This window comes from Microcebus murinus, chromosome 12, assembly GCF_040939455.1.
Source record: "Microcebus murinus isolate Inina chromosome 12, M.murinus_Inina_mat1.0, whole genome shotgun sequence".
Taxonomy (NCBI): Eukaryota; Metazoa; Chordata; class Mammalia; order Primates; family Cheirogaleidae; genus Microcebus; species Microcebus murinus.
This window is the reverse complement of record NC_134115.1, coordinates 9,066,689-9,085,984: the sequence shown is the minus strand read 5'-3', so window position 1 is coordinate 9,085,984 and position 19,296 is coordinate 9,066,689. Positions and strand designations below refer to the sequence as shown.

At 36.2% G+C, this 19,296-nt stretch overlaps 1 protein-coding gene across 2 annotated transcripts in view; it reads left to right on the top strand.

The window, feature by feature from the left end:
* The window catches only part of IARS1 (isoleucyl-tRNA synthetase 1), a 75,064-nt gene that overhangs the window by 3,677 nt on the left and 52,091 nt on the right, over window positions 1–19,296 (top strand). For both annotated transcript variants that reach the window (XM_012747148.2, XM_012747146.2), the window contains exons 2-9: window positions 2,718–2,843; window positions 3,907–4,063; window positions 4,361–4,480; window positions 6,814–6,896; window positions 10,260–10,377; window positions 15,034–15,181; window positions 17,780–17,867; window positions 18,105–18,165. In XM_012747148.2, coding sequence (XP_012602602.2) covers window positions 2,725–2,843; window positions 3,907–4,063; window positions 4,361–4,480; window positions 6,814–6,896; window positions 10,260–10,377; window positions 15,034–15,181; window positions 17,780–17,867; window positions 18,105–18,165 — 894 coding nt within the window. In that variant the 5' untranslated portion in view covers window positions 2,718–2,724. The remainder of the gene's footprint in view (window positions 1–2,717; window positions 2,844–3,906; window positions 4,064–4,360; window positions 4,481–6,813; window positions 6,897–10,259; window positions 10,378–15,033; window positions 15,182–17,779; window positions 17,868–18,104; window positions 18,166–19,296) is intronic.

Below are 19,296 nucleotides of genomic sequence, written 5' to 3'. Positions count from 1 at the left end.
TTGTTACAGACTTTTTTTCTTTGAAGACTTGAATGGATTGCTGTGCTTAGACTATAATGCTTTCAATACTTTCTGCATTGAATGAGGTATGTAGGTGTCTTCTACTCAGTTACCCCAGACTGTTAAGGTTCTTGAGTACTTAAGATTTTCTGCCTTCTGTTCTCTCATTATCAGCAATCCTGTCCCATTCTAATCTGCTATTGGCTTGGAAATCTGGTCACCAACCTTATTACAATTGTACATAAAAATAAATAGGCTTTGTGTAGGAAGGGGTTCAAGGATGCTTGCTAGATAGTAAAGTCACAGATTGATCAAGTGTCTCTGCTCAACATTATTAGCAAAACTTTTATTATTTTTTATTTTTATTTTATTTTTTTTTTTTTTGAGACAGAGTCTCACTTTGTTGCCCAGGTTAGAGTGAGTGCCGTGGCGCCAGCCTGGCTCACAGCAACCTCAATCTCCGGGGCTCAGCGATCCTACTGCCTCAGCCTCCCGAGTAGCTGGGACTACAGGCATGCACCACCATGCCCGGCTAATTTTTTGTATATATATTTTTAGTTGGTCAATTAATTTATTTCTATTTTTGGTAGAGACGGGGTCTCGCTCAGGCTGGTTTCGAACTCCTGACCTTGAGCAATCCGCCCGCCTCAGCCTCCCAAAGTGCTAGGATTACAGGCGTGAGCCACCACGCCCGGCTAAGCAAAACTTTTAAAATTTTTAAAAAGGCACTTTAAGACTTTTCTTACTAGGGACTAAACCGGAGAGGTATAAGGCTGTCCTTTACCCAAATCATGAATAAGCAATAAAAGGGGTAAAATGGAAACTAGGAATAAACTATATTCGAATGTGAGATTCTCATCTTTTTAGCCATAAGATTTTTTAAGTTTTATTTTCCTCAAGGGGAAAATCAGGTTATTTCAAGAGAAGTGCTTTATATCTTGTGAATATAGGTAAGAAATTCTTAGCTACTTTGAGATTTTTTTTGGATTATTAGTGAGTTTTTTGCACCATCAGATAGAATATCCAAGGTTTTCTTGTTTAATTTTAGAAATATTGTCTACCATCACTGAATATTATACTGTAATTGGAAAATAATAGTGAAAAATGTGACTTGGACACAATTTTGCATATCCAAAAATAGCTCATGATTGATGGCCTATATAGAAGCTAAAAGTCTACAACCTTGTATAGCTAATGGTTTATTATATATGACACCAAAAGCTCAAGCAGCAAAATAAAACATAGATAAATTGGGCATCACTAAAATTAAACATTTCTGTGCTTCAGAGAATGCTATCGAGGAAATAAAAAGACAACCCATGTATCAGAAGAAGCTTTTTACAAATCCCATATCCAATACGTGGTTCGTATCCAGAATATATAAATAACTCTTAAAACTCAACCATGAAAAGACAGCACAGTTGGAAAATGGGCAAAGGATAAGTAAACATTTGTCCAAAGAAGATACATAAATGACCAATACGCACACGTAAAGATACTCAACATCATCAATCATTAGGGAAATGCAAATTGAAACCACAATGAGATACTGCTTCCCCCCATTTAGGATGCCTATAATCCAAAGGAGAACAATAAGAAGTGTTGGGGAGGTTATGGAGAAGTTGGAATCCTCACTCATTGCGGGGGGAATGTAAAATGGTACAGTCACTTTGAAAAACATTTTGGCAGTTTCTCAAGAAGTTAAATACCATAGGATCCAGAAATTCTACTCCCAGCTGTATACCCAAGAGAAATGAAAATATAGATCTGCACAAAAACTTCCTCATGAATGTTCATAGCAGCATTATTCACAATGACCAAAAAGTAGAAACAATCCAAGTGTCCATGAACTGATGAATGGATAAACAAAATGTGGCATATTCCTTAATGGAATACTATTCAGCCATAAAAAGTAATGAAGTATGAATACATGTTACAACATGGATGAACCTTAAAAACATTATGCTATGAAAAGAAACCAGACAAAATAGGCCACATATATGTGATTTATACAAATTTTTTTCATTTATGAAATGTCCAGAATAGGCGAAATTTTAGGGGCAGAAAGAGTAATAATGGTTGCGAGGGCCTGAGAGAGTGAGGAGTTACTGCTAATAGTTAGGGGTTTCTGTATGGGAATCAAAAATTGGTGAAATTAGGGGTGATAGTAGCCCTACCTTGTAAATATACTAAAATCCACTGAATTGTACACTCGTCTTTTTTTTTTTTTTTTGAGACAGAGTCTCGCTTTGTTGCCCAGGCTAGAGTGAGTGCCGTGGCGTTAGCCTAGCTCACAGCAACCTCAAACTCCTGGGCTCAAGCAATCCTCCTGCCTCAGCCTCCCCAGTAGCTGGGACTACAGGCATGCGCCACCATGCCTGGCTAATTTTTTCTATATATATTAGTTGGCCAATTAATTTGTTTCTATTTATATTAGAGACGGGGTCTCTCTCGCTCTTGCTCAGGGTGGTTTCGAACTCCTGACCTTGAGCAATCCGCCTGCCTCGGCCTCCCAGAGTGCTAGGATTACAGGCGTGAGCCACCACACCCGTCCTTACACTTCGTCTTTAATGGTGCATGAATTTTACCTCAGTAAAGGTATAACTTTTTAAAAGTACCATGGATAGCGATATGTACACTCATTTTAATAATACAGTAAGTAGTCTGTCATTTCTAGATTTATCTTTTGACAATAATAAATTTAATTTCTTTTGCAGCAACAAAATGGTTCAACAAGTTCCAGAAAACATCAATTTTCCTGCTGAAGAAGAGAAAATCTTGCAGTTTTGGTCCAAATTTAATTGTTTTCAGGAATGCTTAAAGCAATCAAAACATAGGCCAAAGTATGTAAATTTCTTTTGGTAAGGGTAGAGTCCTTAAGAATAGTCATTCTTAGACTGAGTTCCGTTAAAGCAGAAACTCTTGATTCATCTTTATATTCCCAGAATCTCCTAGCTCTCTATATAGTGGGTAGTCAGTAGTATAAATATATACATTGAATGAATGCGTTCTTAATTATTGGGATAAATTCAGTTTCTTTAAGGGGTCATCTGGGTAATATGTATATATTACTCTGTTTCTTTCCACCTTTATCCTCATCACCATCCCCATTTAGGCACTTATACCTAAGTATAAGCCTATAGAAGGCTACTATGGTACTACCTTCCCCTATTCCCCATTCACCTAAAAGACCAGTCCTTTAATCACTGTTTTTATTTATTTATTTTTGTTGTTTTGAGACAGAGTCTCACTCTGTTGCCGGGCTAGAGTGTCATGGTGTCAGCCTAGCTCACAGCAACCTCAAACTCCTGGGTTCAGGCGATCCTCCTGCCTCAGCCTCCCGAGTAGCTGGGACTACAGGCATGCACCACCATGCCCAGCTAATTTTTTTTCTATATATTTTTAGTTGTGCAGCTAATTTCTTTCTATTTTTTTAAGTAGAAACGAGGTCTCGCTCTTCCTCAGGTTGGTCTCAAACTCCTGAGCTCAAACGATCCCAGAGTGCTAGGATTACAGGTGTGAGCCATCACGCCCGGCCTCTGATCCACTCTTTTTATTATATACTCTTCTCAAAAACTTTATGAGATTGGTGTTTATTACCCTATTTTATTGATGAGATAACTCAAGATCAGGATAAATAACTTTCCTTATCATGGAACTGATAAATGAAGAATGAATAGTTGAATGATGATCTCTCCAGCTCTACCATAACTGTAGTTTTTCTGAAGGCAGGAACACCAGTAAATATCTAATCAATTATGTCTAGCAATTTTCTCATCTTGCCACTTTCTGCTTTTCTTCTTCCTAAAGACTCCACTCTGACAGTAGCTATTAATAGAAAAGTGTTGTCCTGACTTTTTACTGTTTGTTTTAAAATGACTATTGTATTTTTATTACCTCTGTTAGATTTACTTTCTATGATGGGCCTCCTTTTGCAACTGGACTGCCTCATTATGGACATATACTTGCAGGGACAATTAAAGATATAGTTACAAGATATGCTCACCAGAGCGGCTTTCACGTTGACAGAAGATTTGGATGGGATTGTCATGGGTTACCTGTGGTATGTTTGAGTCTCTCTAGCCTTATAATGGTTTAATTTTTAATATGCATTAGATTTCATCATGTATTTATATATTACATAGATTTCATCATGTAATATGTTAAAGTATGATGAATTTTGACTATCAAAAGTCTTATGTCAGGCTTTTTCTTCATTTCTCTAATAATATTTATAGTTTATTTTCTGTATAGATTTTCTGAGAACTGGTCTTTTTAAAACTGTTTTATTTTCTGGAGTCATATAGTTGCAGTTGTTTCATAGGGCAAGAGTATTAACAATCTTATCACAAATTTTCAGGAATATGAAATTGATAAAACACTGGGAATCAGAGGACCAGAGGATGTGGCCAAAATGGGGATTGCAGAGTATAACAGTCAGTGCCGAGCAATTGTGATGAGGTATTCTACTGAGTGGAAGGTAGGTTGAGTTGTTTTCAGTAATATGAACACAAAGTTTAGTTTCTAAATTGGAGTTGAAATGGTTTATGGTTCCTTGTGCTTTTTATGAGATGGTCCCCAAAACATGGCTGTCCATGTGAAGTTGTGACACAAGAGCTGACTATCCTCTTTACACTGTGTATCCCTGAAAAGGGATCATTAACTTCCACCTCCAATCCTATTACTTAAACTGAACCCTCTCCTTTCTGATCTCCATATGCTTGATTGGTCTTCCATATTTAAACTCTTATCTATTCACAGTATATGACAGAAGTGATGGTGTTATAGCAAATAGCTTTATTTGAATATTTGAATAATTCAGATGTTAAAATTCAAGTTTGGACCCATTCTTATTACATTAATTTGACTCCCGTGTTGCCCACTCCTTCTCTTAGTAATAGAGCTCCTACAGCTGGCAAAACTCCTGTCCTCTCTTATTCTTATGGGCTTAGGAATAAAGTCCCCTCTTCCCTGCCTCTAAGATTAAATTAGTATATCTGTATGATCTTAAACCATGTCTGGCTTTCTTCCCTCCATGTTCTCCATCTTACCTTTGACCTTCAAACTTGCTGTTCTTCAGAATTCCCTATTCTGCCAGTGATATGATTCAGGCTTCAACAATTAATCCTCATGAGCAAATTAGGTACCACATCCTATCAAGTCTTTCTTCTTATTATCTAGTTGTTCACTTTTATACTCTTTCTCTAGCCTCTCACCCACCATCATCTTCATTTCTGTGACAGTTTCTAATCAGTCTCCTCCTCGTGTTCTTTCCACTCAGGCTTCCTTCCATGTTCTCTCTCCCACAAGACTGTATTCACTATGCTCTTCCTCTCAGATACCTTAAGTAGCTTCTCTTCATTGGTGAATCAAATCTAATTCCATCAACATGAAAATCAAAGCTCATCAGTTTCTCACAACCTAACTTTATTGCCTGGTCACCAGTAAGGAAAAATCCTAGTGAATATAACATGGATACAGGCCTCTTCTTTTTTTTTCTCAAGTATTTAAAAAAATTTTAACTTTTTATTTTGAAATAATTTCAGACTTACCAGAAAATTACAAGAAATAATGCAATGAGTTAACCTCTGCCCTTCATCTACCTTTATAAATTGCTAACATATTCAATAACTGTAGTATGATTTTATAAAGGAGGAAATTAACATTGATAAAATGCTACAGATCTTATTCATATTTTTACCCGTTGTCCCACTAATTTTTATTTCTTTTCTTGTTGTTTTGTTTTTATTTATTTATTTATTTTTGAGACAAAGTCTCACTTTGTTGCTCAGGCTAGAGTGCCATGGTGTTTGCCTGGCTCACAGCAACCTCAAACTCTTGGGCTCAAGCAATCCTTCTGCCTCAGCCTCCTGGGTCGCTGGGGCTACAAGCATGCATCACCATGCCCGGCTAATTTTTTCTATATATTTTTAGTTGGCCAATTAATTTCTTTCTATTTTTAGTGGAGACGGGGGTCTCACTCTTGCTCAGGCAGGTTTTGAGCTCCTGACCTTGAGCGATCTGCCGGCCTCAACCTCCCAGAGTGCTAGGATTACAGGTGTGAGCCACTGCGCTCGGCCTAATTTTTATTTCTGATCCAAGATTCAATCCAGACTCTTGCAATGCATTTAGTTTTGTTGTATCTTCTTACTCTCCTTCAATACAGAACATTCATTCAGTCTTTCTTTGTCTTTTGTGACCTTGTCACTTTTAAAGAGTGCAGACCAGTTATTTTATAGAGTGTCCCTCAATCTCTGATGCTTCCTTGTCATCCAGTTTTGATTATGCATTTTTGTGAGAATGCCATAGAAGTGCTCTCATGTCCTTCTCAGTATCTCTTATAAGTTGGCATATGTTGTTGCTATGTCTCATTAATGATGACAACTTTGTTCACTTGATCTGTCAGGTTTGTCCTTTGGAAAGCTTTTCCTTTTTAATAAGTATCTTGTGGGTAAATTCTTTGCAAATATTCCCTTACTTACCATGTTTTCGCTCATTAATTTTAGCATCCATTGATGATTTTTGCCCATAACAGTTATACCTGTGATGTTTGCAAAATGGTAGTAGTGTTGGTAGACTTTTATAAGCAAATGTTTATACTTGTAAATAACATTATCTGCGTATAGGGTAAATGCCAAGAAAACTTGTTGACCTTATATAGTGTGTTGTTTTGCAATATAGATTTACTTGAACCATTGATTGCACTGTTTTCCTAAGACTATCAAATGTGACAATAGAAATAAACATGCAGAGATATACAAGAACAAATATCATTGTCTAATACTATTCCAATATATATATATTTTTTTAAAGTCTACTGTTACCAGACTTGGCCGATGGATTGATTTTGACAATGACTACAAAACTCTGTATCCACAATTCATGGAATCTGTCTGGTAGGTTTCTTAAAAATTGTAAATATAATAGTATTCTGTTGTATTGGTCAATGGAGAAGTACAGTAGCATGAGTCAATTTGTTTTCAGGTCCATAATTATTTATCTGAAATCTTTGAGAACAGGTATGTTTTTGAATTCAGGAGATTTTGAGTTTGAGAAATATAATAAGGTATGCATATATTCTTTATTATATAATAGCCAGTTCAACAGTAACCTATAATCAAATACATTAGGATTTCTGCATCATAGAATAAATAAAGAATATCCAGTCTGGACAACATAGCAAGACCTTGTCTCTACAAAATATAAAAAATTAGCCAGGCATGGTGTTGTGTGACTATAGTCTTAACTACTCAGAAGGTTGAGGCAAGAGGATAAAAGAGCCCAGGAGTCTGAGATTGCAATGAACTGTGATCACACCTCTGCACTCCAGCCTGGGTGACAGAGTGAGACTCTGTCTCTAAAAAAAAAAAATAAAAAGTTTTTTAAACAAAAATATATAAATAAAAATTTTAAAAATAAAGAATGTGGCCTGATGTCAAAATATTTTTGCCAAATTAGTTTACAGAAGTGGGGTTTTTTGTTTATTTTGTTAGGGATTAAATCCAAGAGATTGTGTACTTGAATTTAATGCTGAAAATTGTATGGTGAAGTCACCATTACCTAATAGTTACAGAAGAAATTTTAATCCTTTTTATTATAATATAATGGTAGCAATGCCAATCTTGTTAAGTGGTTTAGCCTGGGCCTCCTACAATAGTTTGAGAATTATTACTTGGCAGACAGTCACCATCAGTATGGTTGCAAAATATCCTAGATATATAAACTCAGCCTTGAGGAATTCCTACTTTTATTAAATTACATATAAAAATGCAAGTGAATTGGAAAGCTATTTTTTAAGATACAATGTCTTGGCATTGCATTGTAGGTACCTGTGGCTCTTGTTGCCTTCTTGTCTACCTACTCAAATTGCTATTAATCAAGACCTGTTGTAGATGCTTGACATATATCCTTTGACTTTGAGGAGCTAGATACCTTTAGACAGTTCTTCAGACCCTCAGACTCTGACAGGACTCTGAGGATGCATCTCCAGGCCTCCATACCCAAAGGTGTGAAGCCAATCAGATTTTCTGACATGCCAGAGACTTTGGACAGGGGGCTTCCCATTCACTGAGCAGCTGGAGTTCCTATGACTAGAGCATGTAAAAACCAGATTTTGTTTTTTTTTTTTTGTTTGTTTGTTTTTTCACCACGACATGATTCAGGAAAAACCAGATTTTGTATTAAACATCTGGGAAAAAACCAACAGGACTAGTGAGCACTTTAGTGGCTAGTGTGTGTAAGAACCTGAATTTTTAATTTTAATAAATTAAATTAATTTATATTTTTAATTTTTAAAGATTTAAATTTAAAATCACACATGGTTAGCTACCATGTTAGTGAATACAGCTGTAAATTCTCCTTAATTTACATAAAACTAGCTTGGATAGGGAGGAAAACTTTTTTTTTTACTGTCGTCTGGGCTAGAGTCCAGTAGAGTTATTGTAGCTCGCTGGAACCTCAAACTCCTGGGCTCAAGTGATCCTCCTGCCTTAGCCTCTGGAGTAGTTGGGATTATAGGTGAGCACTACCTCACCCAATTAGGGATTTTTTTGTTTGGTTTTTTTTGGGGGGGGGGGGTTTCTAGAGACAGAGTCTTGCCTTTCCTCAGTCTAGTCTTAAATTCCTGGCCTGAAGCAGTCATCCCACCTCAGGCTCCAAAGGTGCTAGGATTACAGATGTGAGCCACAGTGCCTGGCCTGGAAAACTGTTTTATTTTTTTTTTTTTTTGAGACAGAGTCTCGCTTTGTTGCCCAGGCTAGAGTGAGTGCCATGGCGTCAGCCTAGCTCACAGCAACCTCAAACTCCTGGGCTCAAGTGATCCTCCTGCCTCAGCCTCCCAAGTAGCTGGGACTACAGGCATGCACCACCATGCCCGGCTAATTTTTTGTATATATATTAGTTGGCCAATTAATTTCTTTCTATTTATAGTAGAGACGGGGTCTCGCTCTTGCTCAGGCTAGTTTCGAACTCCTGACCTCGAGCAATCCGCCCGCCTCGGCCTCCCAGAGAGCTAGGATTACAGGCGTGAGCCACCGCGCCCGGCCTGGAAAACTGTTTTAAAAGCCTCTTGATATTAAAATGTTTGTTATTCCTGAGAAACATGTTGGCATATAAATATGGCACATGGACTGCAGGTTAATATAAAAATAGTAGGAAATATCTTTAATAATAATATTAATAATGGTGATAATTTAGATTGAGTTGGTATATAAAGTACTTCCACATAAATTTTCCCATATGACGCAGAGAGTCCTATGGATTGGCTTAGGACCCTGTTTGAGGTAAAGGCAAGTTGTTGTGACTTGCCTGAGAATAGCCAGCTAATATCATCGTTCTGAGACTTAACCTAGGTCTTATTATAACAAATCTATTGTACTCTTCCTCTAGTCTGCTTTGAATATCCTTGTATCAAAGGATGTAAATTAAGATTGAGTGTAAACTTGGGAATTTGCTTTAAAATATCTTTTTTTTAGCTTTATCTAAAGCCATGGGAATAACATTTAAAAAGTACATTTTTCATAAAAACATCATTTTAAAAAGTGGGAAAGAGTTTAATTCATTTATTATGCCAGGAACATAAGAATTAGAATATAAAGATGAATTAAATAAAGTTAGAATTAAGTAAGGGTTCCCACCAATACACTGTTATCTAGCTGAGACGGGTGAGTAGTCATTACAGGAGAACTTGTGACTGTTATGGTTGATGTTTACACGGTGTCTTTGTACACTTAATGCAACATTTAAGTGTTCAGCAAAAGTTTTTGACTAACTGTGGGAGAGATAACTGATCCTAATCCTCATAGTTTGTACTTTTTAAATTGCTTTTGTAAAACTGCACATTATAATGAAATTGAAACAATACACCAGAAAACTACTTCAAGAAAAAGCTCTGAAAACTCAAGCATAGTTAATATGTTGGTAAAAATCTGTTTTCGACATCTCTAAAAAATGTAAATGTGTATGCTAATACGTACATCTGTACATTATTGATACCTGACTATATTATGGTCTGTCAGTTCCTTTCCTTAGTCAACATGTTTTGATCATCTTTCCATGTCAATAGCTATTAACACTTGAAATGTCTGCATAATGTCTTATTATATTGATCTATTGTAATTTGTCAGCTGGCCCTCATGTGAGAGTTGTTGTTTTTTCACTTCTTTGGCGGATAGAAACTTTAAACAAAAAATGGCATAACTGTTTATACTTGGGAAAATAGAATTTTGGTTATGTAATTATAGAACTCCATCTCTTGCTAGGTGGGTCTTCAAACAACTCTATGATAAAGGCCTTGTTTATAGAGGTGTGAAAGTCATGCCCTTCTCCACCGCCTGCAACACTCCACTTTCCAACTTCGAATCACACCAGAATTATAAGGTATGTGAAATGCTGAGGCGTCATTTAGCTTTGAGTTATATACATGGAAGTTAAATGATTGGGATCACAGTAGATATTCCCAAGTAGTTCCAATGTAGAATGTTAACCTGTAGCATCAGTCTGACCACTGTTTACTGAGTGCTTATAAGAGCCTCAGTACAGAGATTGGTAATGTTAACAGATTTTAAATGAGGGATTTTTTTTTCATGTTTGATTTATGTTGTGTCTTAATGTGATAGGATTTGCTTACTTTGACCATATTTTTATGCCTCTCTCTATGGTTAAGTTCATCTCCAACATCTCTGCAGTCATCATTTCTTCAGGCTTACTGGTTTGGGTGAATTTATGCCTTATCTGGGACCTCATAACATTATTTTTTAAAGGAATTTGGAAGAAAATTTAAAGTGGGATGGTAAATGGTATTATGAGCTCTTCTCTAGTGAAATAAAATCACTTGCCATTGTTGCTATGATAGAAGTGTTTAGACATATCTGATCTTTACAAAGACACTGCTTTATATCTAGACACGTAATAAATAGTAGTGAGTCTTCTGAAGCATGAAGTGTATGTTCTCGTGTGTATATTCAGGAGATGTTTTCATTTTTAAGAGTTTATGTAACCCTCTGTTTTTAAAGGATGTTCACTTGTTTGGAATTCTTGTTTTATGGCACAGGTGTGGAATTTTGTTAGTAAAACTTGCATTTTCAAAAGCACTTTTTAATCTTTCACATAACCCATTTGACCTTTGCAAATCCTTGTGAGGTGGGTATGACAATTCCTGTTGTCTCCTAAATACTCCTCTGTAATTGTTCATGTTGTCTGTATGTTTTTAATAAAATATCTTAACATGAAAATATGGAAAATAATGATCACCTCCATACCAAGGCCTAGCTTTGTCAAATCTTAATATATTGGCCAGGTGCTGTGTTTCACGCCTGTAATCCTAGCACTCTGGGAGGCCAAGGCGGGAGGATTGCTCAAGGTCAGGAGTTTGAGACCAGCCTGAGCAAGAGCGAGACCCCGTCTCTACTAAAATAGAGAGAAATTAATTGGCCAACTAAAAATATGTAGAAAAACTTAGGCATGGTGGCACATGCCTGTAGCCCCAGCTACTCGGGAGGCTGAGGCAACAGGATTGCTTGAGCCCTGGAGTTTGAGGTTGCTGTGAGCTAGGCTGCCGCCATGGCACTCACTCTAGCCTGGGCAACAAAGCGAGACTCTGTCTCAAAAAAAAAAAAACAAACTTAATATATTGCAGTATTTGCTTACTTTTTAAAATCACTTTAGTAAGGAAAATTTCAAGCACAAGCAAAAGTAGACAGAAGTAATTAGCTCCAATAGACTTGTCAGCCATCCTGACCCATTCACACACCTCTGGTTCTCCAAATTTCAGGTATTGTATATTTTATCAAGAAAGAATCCAGTGTTGATCTTTGATAAGGAATCTGTCTTTTTTTTTAACCTTATTATATTAGTATTTATTACCCCTAAAAAAAGTGATTTTCAGTCACCTTTAATATCCTTAATATTCTGATTGTTTAATTCCTGAATATTATCATTATTCACATCTCAAATTGTTTCATCACTTCACCTAGGATAATTTTTCGTTTTTTCGATCAAGATCTACCAAAGGCTCACCAAAGACAGTTTTCTTTTAGGTCTTGCCTTACTTAGTCCATTTGTGCTGCTATAATAAAATCCCTTAGACTGAGTAATTTATAAACAATAGTAATTTATTTTCACAGTTCTAGAGGCTGAGAAGTCCAAGTTCAAGGCATTGGCAGATTCAGTGTTGATGAAGGCTGCTCTCTGCTTCCAAGATAGCACCCCTTGTCACTTTGTCCAAACATGGCAGAAGCAGAAGGGCAAGAAAAAAGTGCCTATCGAGTTCCCTTGAGCCATTTTATTAGGTCTTTAAATATGAAATGTATGATTTTGAATCAAAAGTGATGTTTATTTTATCTCAAACAAGAAGCAGTACGATTAATCAAAGTATGAGACTAAACTGTTAGCACAGTTTTACCATCTTAATGGTAGCTTGTTTATGCCAGTAGCGAAGAAGAAGCCTGGAGAGCAAGTGGTGAAGTCACAAAAGGCATTTTCCACAGCTTCTTGAGAATTGAATATTTTTCCTTGAAAGAAGTGATCCAAAACTTGAAAGAAATGGTAATCATTTGACACAAAGTCTGGTGAATACGGTAGATGACAGAAAATTTCCAAGTCCAGCTTCCGTTGTTTTAGCAGAGTTGTTTGTTTGACATGTGGTTAAGCATTGTGTTACAAGAGCATTGACCTGTCTCTGTTGACCAGTCTCAGCTGCTTGATTGCAAGCATCCTCATCATTTCCTCTGATTGCTTGCAGTAGACATCTACTGTAATCGATTTACCAGGTTTCATGAAGTTGTAGTGGATAATACCGGCACTGGACCACCAAACAGACACCGTTAGCTTTTTTGATGAATATTCAGTTTTAGACTGTGTTTCGACACTACATCTTTATCCATCCATTGTGCAGGACGCTTGCAGTTGTTAAAAAGAATCCATTTTCATCACATGTAACAAGATGGTGTAGAAGTGGTTCGCCTGTATTATGTTGTGAAAGCAAAGAAAAACTTCAAGACGATTTCTCTTCTGATGCTCATTTAATTCATGCGATACCCATCTATCCAGCTTCCTTACCTTGCTCATTTGTTTCCAGTGGTCCAACATTGTTGGAATAGTTATGTCAAACCTTGGCACTAATTCACATGTATGTAGGTTGAGATGGCTCATCTCCCACAATACCTTTCAGCTCATCATTATCCACCTTGGTGTTCATCCACATCGCTCATTCTGAAGATTAAAATCACCAGAATGGAACTTCTCAAACCATTGACTTACTGTATGTTCATTAGCCACATCCTTCCCAAACACTTGGTTGATATTCCATAGCATGAATTTTTTTACTTATCCATGGTTTCACAGAAGTTGCCTTTAAAAAAAAATAGTGAAAGATGGTCACAAGCCAAAATGTGAATTTGAGAGAATGTGATTTATCTTCACAAAAAAAAAAAAGAAAAGAAAAAGAAAAAATGAAATGTCAGCAATGTCAACTGTCAGACTTAGTACTTAGGGTAACCAGACATTCCATATTTACTAACCTAATAGTATTGGAGTTGGTAAACTTTTTCTGTAATGTAAATATTTTAGTTTTCTGGGGCTAGATCTGTGGTCTCTAACCCCTGGGGCTTAGAGGGGACTGGGCTGAGGAGTTCTGCCTCCATCCCCCAATAGTAGAAAAATTGTCTTCCATGAAATTGGTCCCTGATGCAAAAAACGTTGGGGACCACTGAGCTAGATGGTCTCTATTGCACACATTCAACTCTGTCAAAACCATTCTTAGCTTACCTGCTGTATGAAAACAAGCAATGAACCAGAATTGTCCAATGGGCTGTGGTTTGCTGACCCCTATTCTAAGAAGTACTAGCAAACAGTTTCCCAAAGCAATTCTACGTATTTATAACTGAACAGTTCTGATTTCTCTGCATTCTTGCTCATGTTGACATTTTCTTTTTTCATTTTACTAATTTTAATATGTTAATATTTTGTGTATTAATTGTAACTGAGGGTTTTTTAAAATTATTTAGAAATTTTAACTTTTAATTCTTACGTAATTTCAGACTTACAGAAAAGTGAAGATGATTCTGTATATCCTTCAACTAGTTTCCCTAAATGTTAACCTTTTACCATATTTGCTTTCCCCTTCTCTCTTTTTTATGGGGCTTATTACCCTTTGAAGGGTAAGTTACAGAAATTAATTACAGCTTTAAAAACTACTTGTTTCCTAAAAATCAATAACCTTGTTTTAAATAATTGAAATTAGAAAATTAACATTGATACCATATTAGCTAATCTATAAATCTTATTCAGGTTTTAGTTGTCCCAATATTATCTTTTATGAAGAAAATCCTAGATTTTGTGCTTCATTTAGTTGCTATTTCTCCAGCCTTCTTCAATCTTAAACAGTCTCTCTATATTTCATGATGCTGACGTATTAATATTTAAAGAGGCACAGGCCAGTACGTTTGTAGTGTCCCTCATTTCATCTTCGTTTCATGTTTTACATGTGAGTAAGAGCTTCTTTTTCTCATGAAATTTATTTAGAGTGCAGGTGGTTTGTTTGGGGGTTTGGTTTTTTGTACTTTAGAGCTATTTAAAATTCTTGATATTTTGATGTTGAAACATTGCCATAGAGTTGGAGCCAATCTTTTATTTAATGAGCTGAATTAATATTACTTTATTATAATTTCAATTATGGTGTTTCAATAGGATCCTTTTGATTTTTTTGTTGACCTTATTCTTCATAGATATATGATAAAGTGTATAATTGTAATAGTAAAACCACCATTACATATTTCTCTTTATACATTACTTTAAAAAGTTATCAGATGTCTTAAAATGTTTTATATTTGTAACTAAGATAATATTAAAACATTTCTTAAAAATTTTTACTTGGAATTTCTGCCTTTGTATTTTCTTTTTATAACTGTGGCAAATGTTCTTAAGAGCTCAGTTTATTCTAAAAATTTATTTATCTTATTCTTGGGATCAGTGGGGTTTTTTTGTTGTCTGCTATCATGGATTTGTAAAACAGTACTTTATCTCAATTTATTTCAGGATGTTCAAGATCCTTCAGTATTTGTAACTTTCCCTTTGGAAGAAGATGAAAGTATATCTTTAGTTGCTTGGACAACCACTCCCTGGACTCTACCTAGTAACCTTGCCCTCTGTGTTAATCCAGATATGCAGTATGTAAAGATTAAAGGTACTGGTTACTTATGGTTAATATGGATAAGATAATTTTATATTTGGGGAAACTATAAAAGCTTGCAAGAATTAAAAAGAATTCCTGGAAAAGAATCTGATTAATCAGAAAAATTATAGCTAAAAAGTTTTATCATTTCTGATTGAAAAGTAACACATAGACTGGGCGTGGTGGTTTGCTCCTGTAATCCTATCGCTCTGGGAGGCTGAGATGGAAGGATCACTTGAGGTCAGGATTTTGTGACCAGTCTGAGCAAGAAGGAGACCCCATCTATACCAAAAATAGAAAAAATTAGCCAGGTGTGGTAGCATGTGCCTGTAGTCCCAGCTACTCTGGAGGCTGTGACAGAAGGATCACTTGAGCCCAGGAATTTGATGTTGCAGTAAGCTATGATGACACCACTGCACTGTACCTGGGACAACAGAGCAGGACTCTGTCTCAAAAAAAAGGAAAGAAAGAAAAGTAACACAAAAAAATTTAAATAGTACAGAGATGTAAAACTCAGAAAGTAAAATTTTGTTATAATTCCCAATTTGTAATATTGGTTGTACACATCATCCTATTATAGATGAAGAATCTAAGATTTGGAGATGTGGCATCACATAGTTATTAGGAATTGGTACCAGAACTTTAAAAGTTTGAGTCTTTCAAATATTCCTTGCTAGAGGAATAGTTTAAACTAGGACTTTTCCTTAGATATTTATATGAAATAAGATTGATACCTTGTGAACTAATAAACAAACCTAAGTGAAATCAACCAGTAAGAGAAGGGCAGATACTATACGATTCCACCCAGAAGAGGTACCTGGAAGTCAAATTCAGAAAGAAAAACAGTAGTAAAATGGTGGTTGCCAGAGGCTGGGAGGGAAAGGGAATTTATTGTTTAAGGAGTACAGAGTTTCAGTTTGGAAAGATGAAAACATTTTTAAGTATTGATAGTGTTACTGATTACACAACATTGTGAAGGTGTTTAATGCCACTTAGGAATGGTTACAATGATTTTTTTTAAATAACTGTATCATAACAGTTAACTTGTTTCACAATAACTTACACTGGCAAGGGGAGAATATTGAAAAAGGAATGGGAGAATATTGGAAGTCAGAAAAAAAGAGAGAGATGGAGTACTTTATGTGTTTTTCCTTGGAAGCAGATAGGAACAAGAATTGGCCTGCCAGAAAGAGCTATCATCCACACACAGGTCTGGCTGCAGTGCTGCAACTGCTTCTCTGGGGCAAGTGCAATCCCGTGTGCACAGTTGCCTTGTGTCACAGTTGGGTCACTGGACATTCTGTAATGAGCCTGACAGCCTTGTGCTTGGCAGTCTTTGTAGCTGAGTTTTATCAGAAAATGAGGACTCCACTTTTAACAAAGTTCTTGTGAGGTTGGAGCTGGGGAATGGCAGCCTTATGTGTAACAGTTTTTCAATGAATTACAAAGGCTTTTGCAATGATTCATAGATTCTCATTTTACTTGTAGTGAACTGACTATATGACATAGGCTCTGGTAAATTCTTGAGTATATCATACCTTACTGGTGGAAGTTTTAAGTTGCCCTAGGTTTTGTCAGTATCGAATTTTATTGTATTTTACTTTTTAGGGGATGGTGTCTCGTCTGGGCTGGAGTGCAGTGGTGCAGCCATACCTTACTGCAGCCTCAAATTCCTAGGCACAAGGCAATCCTGCCTTAGCATCCAAGTTGCTGGGACTATAGACACACCCCATCAGACCTGGCTAATTTTTCTTCATTTTTGTAGAGACAGTGCCTCACTGTGTTGCTCGGACTCAAACAGTCCTCCCTCTTTGGCCTCCTAAAATGCTGGGATTACATGCAGGAGTCACCACACTCGGCAGTATAAAATTTTAAATGTTCATACATTTGCTCCAGCTTTTCTATTCCTAAGATAGTATCCTCCAGAAGCACTTCTAATAAGGGTGCACAGATATATAGAAAAACATTGATTATGCCAGTGTTCATAGTAGTGAAAATTTGAAAGCAATTTAAACATATAATAGTCGATTTGTTTCATATAACTAGTGGTGCCTGCATAAAATGGAGTCCTGTATAGCTCTTTAAAAGAATGAGAAGGATCTGTATGTGCAAATATATAGAAAGATACTCACAATATATTAAGTAAAAACAAGTTGCAAAACTATATAGACTATTCATAATTGTTTTTTTTTTAAATCTCACATTTACATATAAGTTTGTTAGTATGTGCATAGAATGATATCTGGATGAATAGACACCCAAATGAGAATGTGCGAAAGGGCGTAAGATTACAGGTGACTTTTACATTGTGAGCTACTTGGTTTGTTAATTTTATGATTTTTAAACAGTCACATATATTATCTTTAGAAGGAGAAAATAAAGATGAATTTACTTAAAAAGGATATAGGTGTGATAGATAATAAATAGCACTGCCTAACTGATGTTTTTGTCATTTTCGTATCTGGGAAGCAATATTCCTCTGTGAGTACTGGGCACACTAGATGCACGTGATACAGGTGCTCCCCAGGAAGAAGGTATGCCTGATATGTGTCTTTAGAGTCAGCAAAGTCTGAATATAACTGAAGTTCACTTTTTGTCTCGCTCTCATAGATCTTGCCAGAGAAAAATTACTCATTTTAATGGAAGCCAGATTATCAGCCCTCTATAAACTGGAGAGTGACTATGAGATCCTTGAAAGGTGAATATTCAAATAGTTGATGTATATGTGTCTTTATTTTTAAAAAGAGAGGAGCTTTATTATCCAAAATCTGTAGTATTCAAATTTAGTTGTAAGTACTCATACTGAGTATGTTCAAGTGAAACATTTCAATTTTAATGACTAAGGAACCAGCAAATTAGAGGGGGCTTATGGCTTAATGTGGCTGCAGCCTCAGTTCTTTAATTTTAATCTAATTATGACTTTCTCCTTTTCTAGATTTCCTGGTACCTGTCTTAAAGGCAAAAAATACAGACCCCTGTTTAACTACTTTGTGAAGGTAAGCTTATGACTGCCTACTGCAGGGGCTCACCACAGTCTGTTTATCTGATAGTTGGAGTGAAGTGATGACTGGAATTCCATTGTCTTACTGTTAAATTGTTCAAGTGAGTGTGCCCGCATCCAAAAGTCTGCTTTAGTATTAACAAAATTAAATCGTTTGTGTTACCTTCTTGTTTTAGTAATTAAAATCTTGGAATTTTTCTTTTTAGCACAGCTGTAGATTTTTCTTAATATTTTTCTCATTATGTGAGGAATCATGTTACATTTGATTGTGTATATTTTTGTGTGTGTTTTTTTATTGCATGCAGTCTACGTATCACCCAGAGTATTTGGGGTTTTATTTTTTTTTAACACATCACAGTCCAAGATAAGACATTTGCTGGCCCCTATATTCCTATTAAGTGCAGGGAGAGTTTGTTTGATATAGGTGAACTCTGAGGTTTAGCTTCTGTCCACTATATGTCTGTCTCTTCATTTTTGTGCACCCTGTTTTCCCACATTTTTTGTTACCTGCCTTAATGGCCTTCTTCCTCCTTCCAAGTTGCTGTGCAGTGGATTTCCATATGCTCTCCCCTCTTTCCATCTCTCCCTGGAAGGCTTTAGTTTGCCACTGTTCAGGATGTGCCGCAGCTGGTATGCAGCAAACCTGCTTCCCAACCACGTCCCTCTATGTTGCATTAAACATATCCTTCAGTCAGCCAAAACGGTTCTTTTCTTACATTCATTCCCTCCTTTTCCATTATATTTTCCGACCATTTTAAAAGTCCCCTCCCCATTTTTTCATGTTGTATCTCCTGAGTGCAACCCACCCTTCAAGTCTGAATTCACATGTCATATGAAAGAAGAGTTTTCTGAAATGCCTTTGTTTTCTCCCTTGGAAAAAATGTCATACTGCATTCTTCTCTTATATACCTTGACATATTTTATGTTTTATTTCTTTTTTTTATTGTCTAAAAACTCTTCCAATGGATCAGTGACTCTTTACCTTTCTGAATCATAGACTCTATTGAGAAGCTAAAGAAATCTAAGCCCTCTCAAACAATCCACATGGACACACTAGATGGGAATTTTTGATTAAGTCAGAAGTCTGTCTGGAATATACACCCAGTAAATACAGAATTAAGTTGAA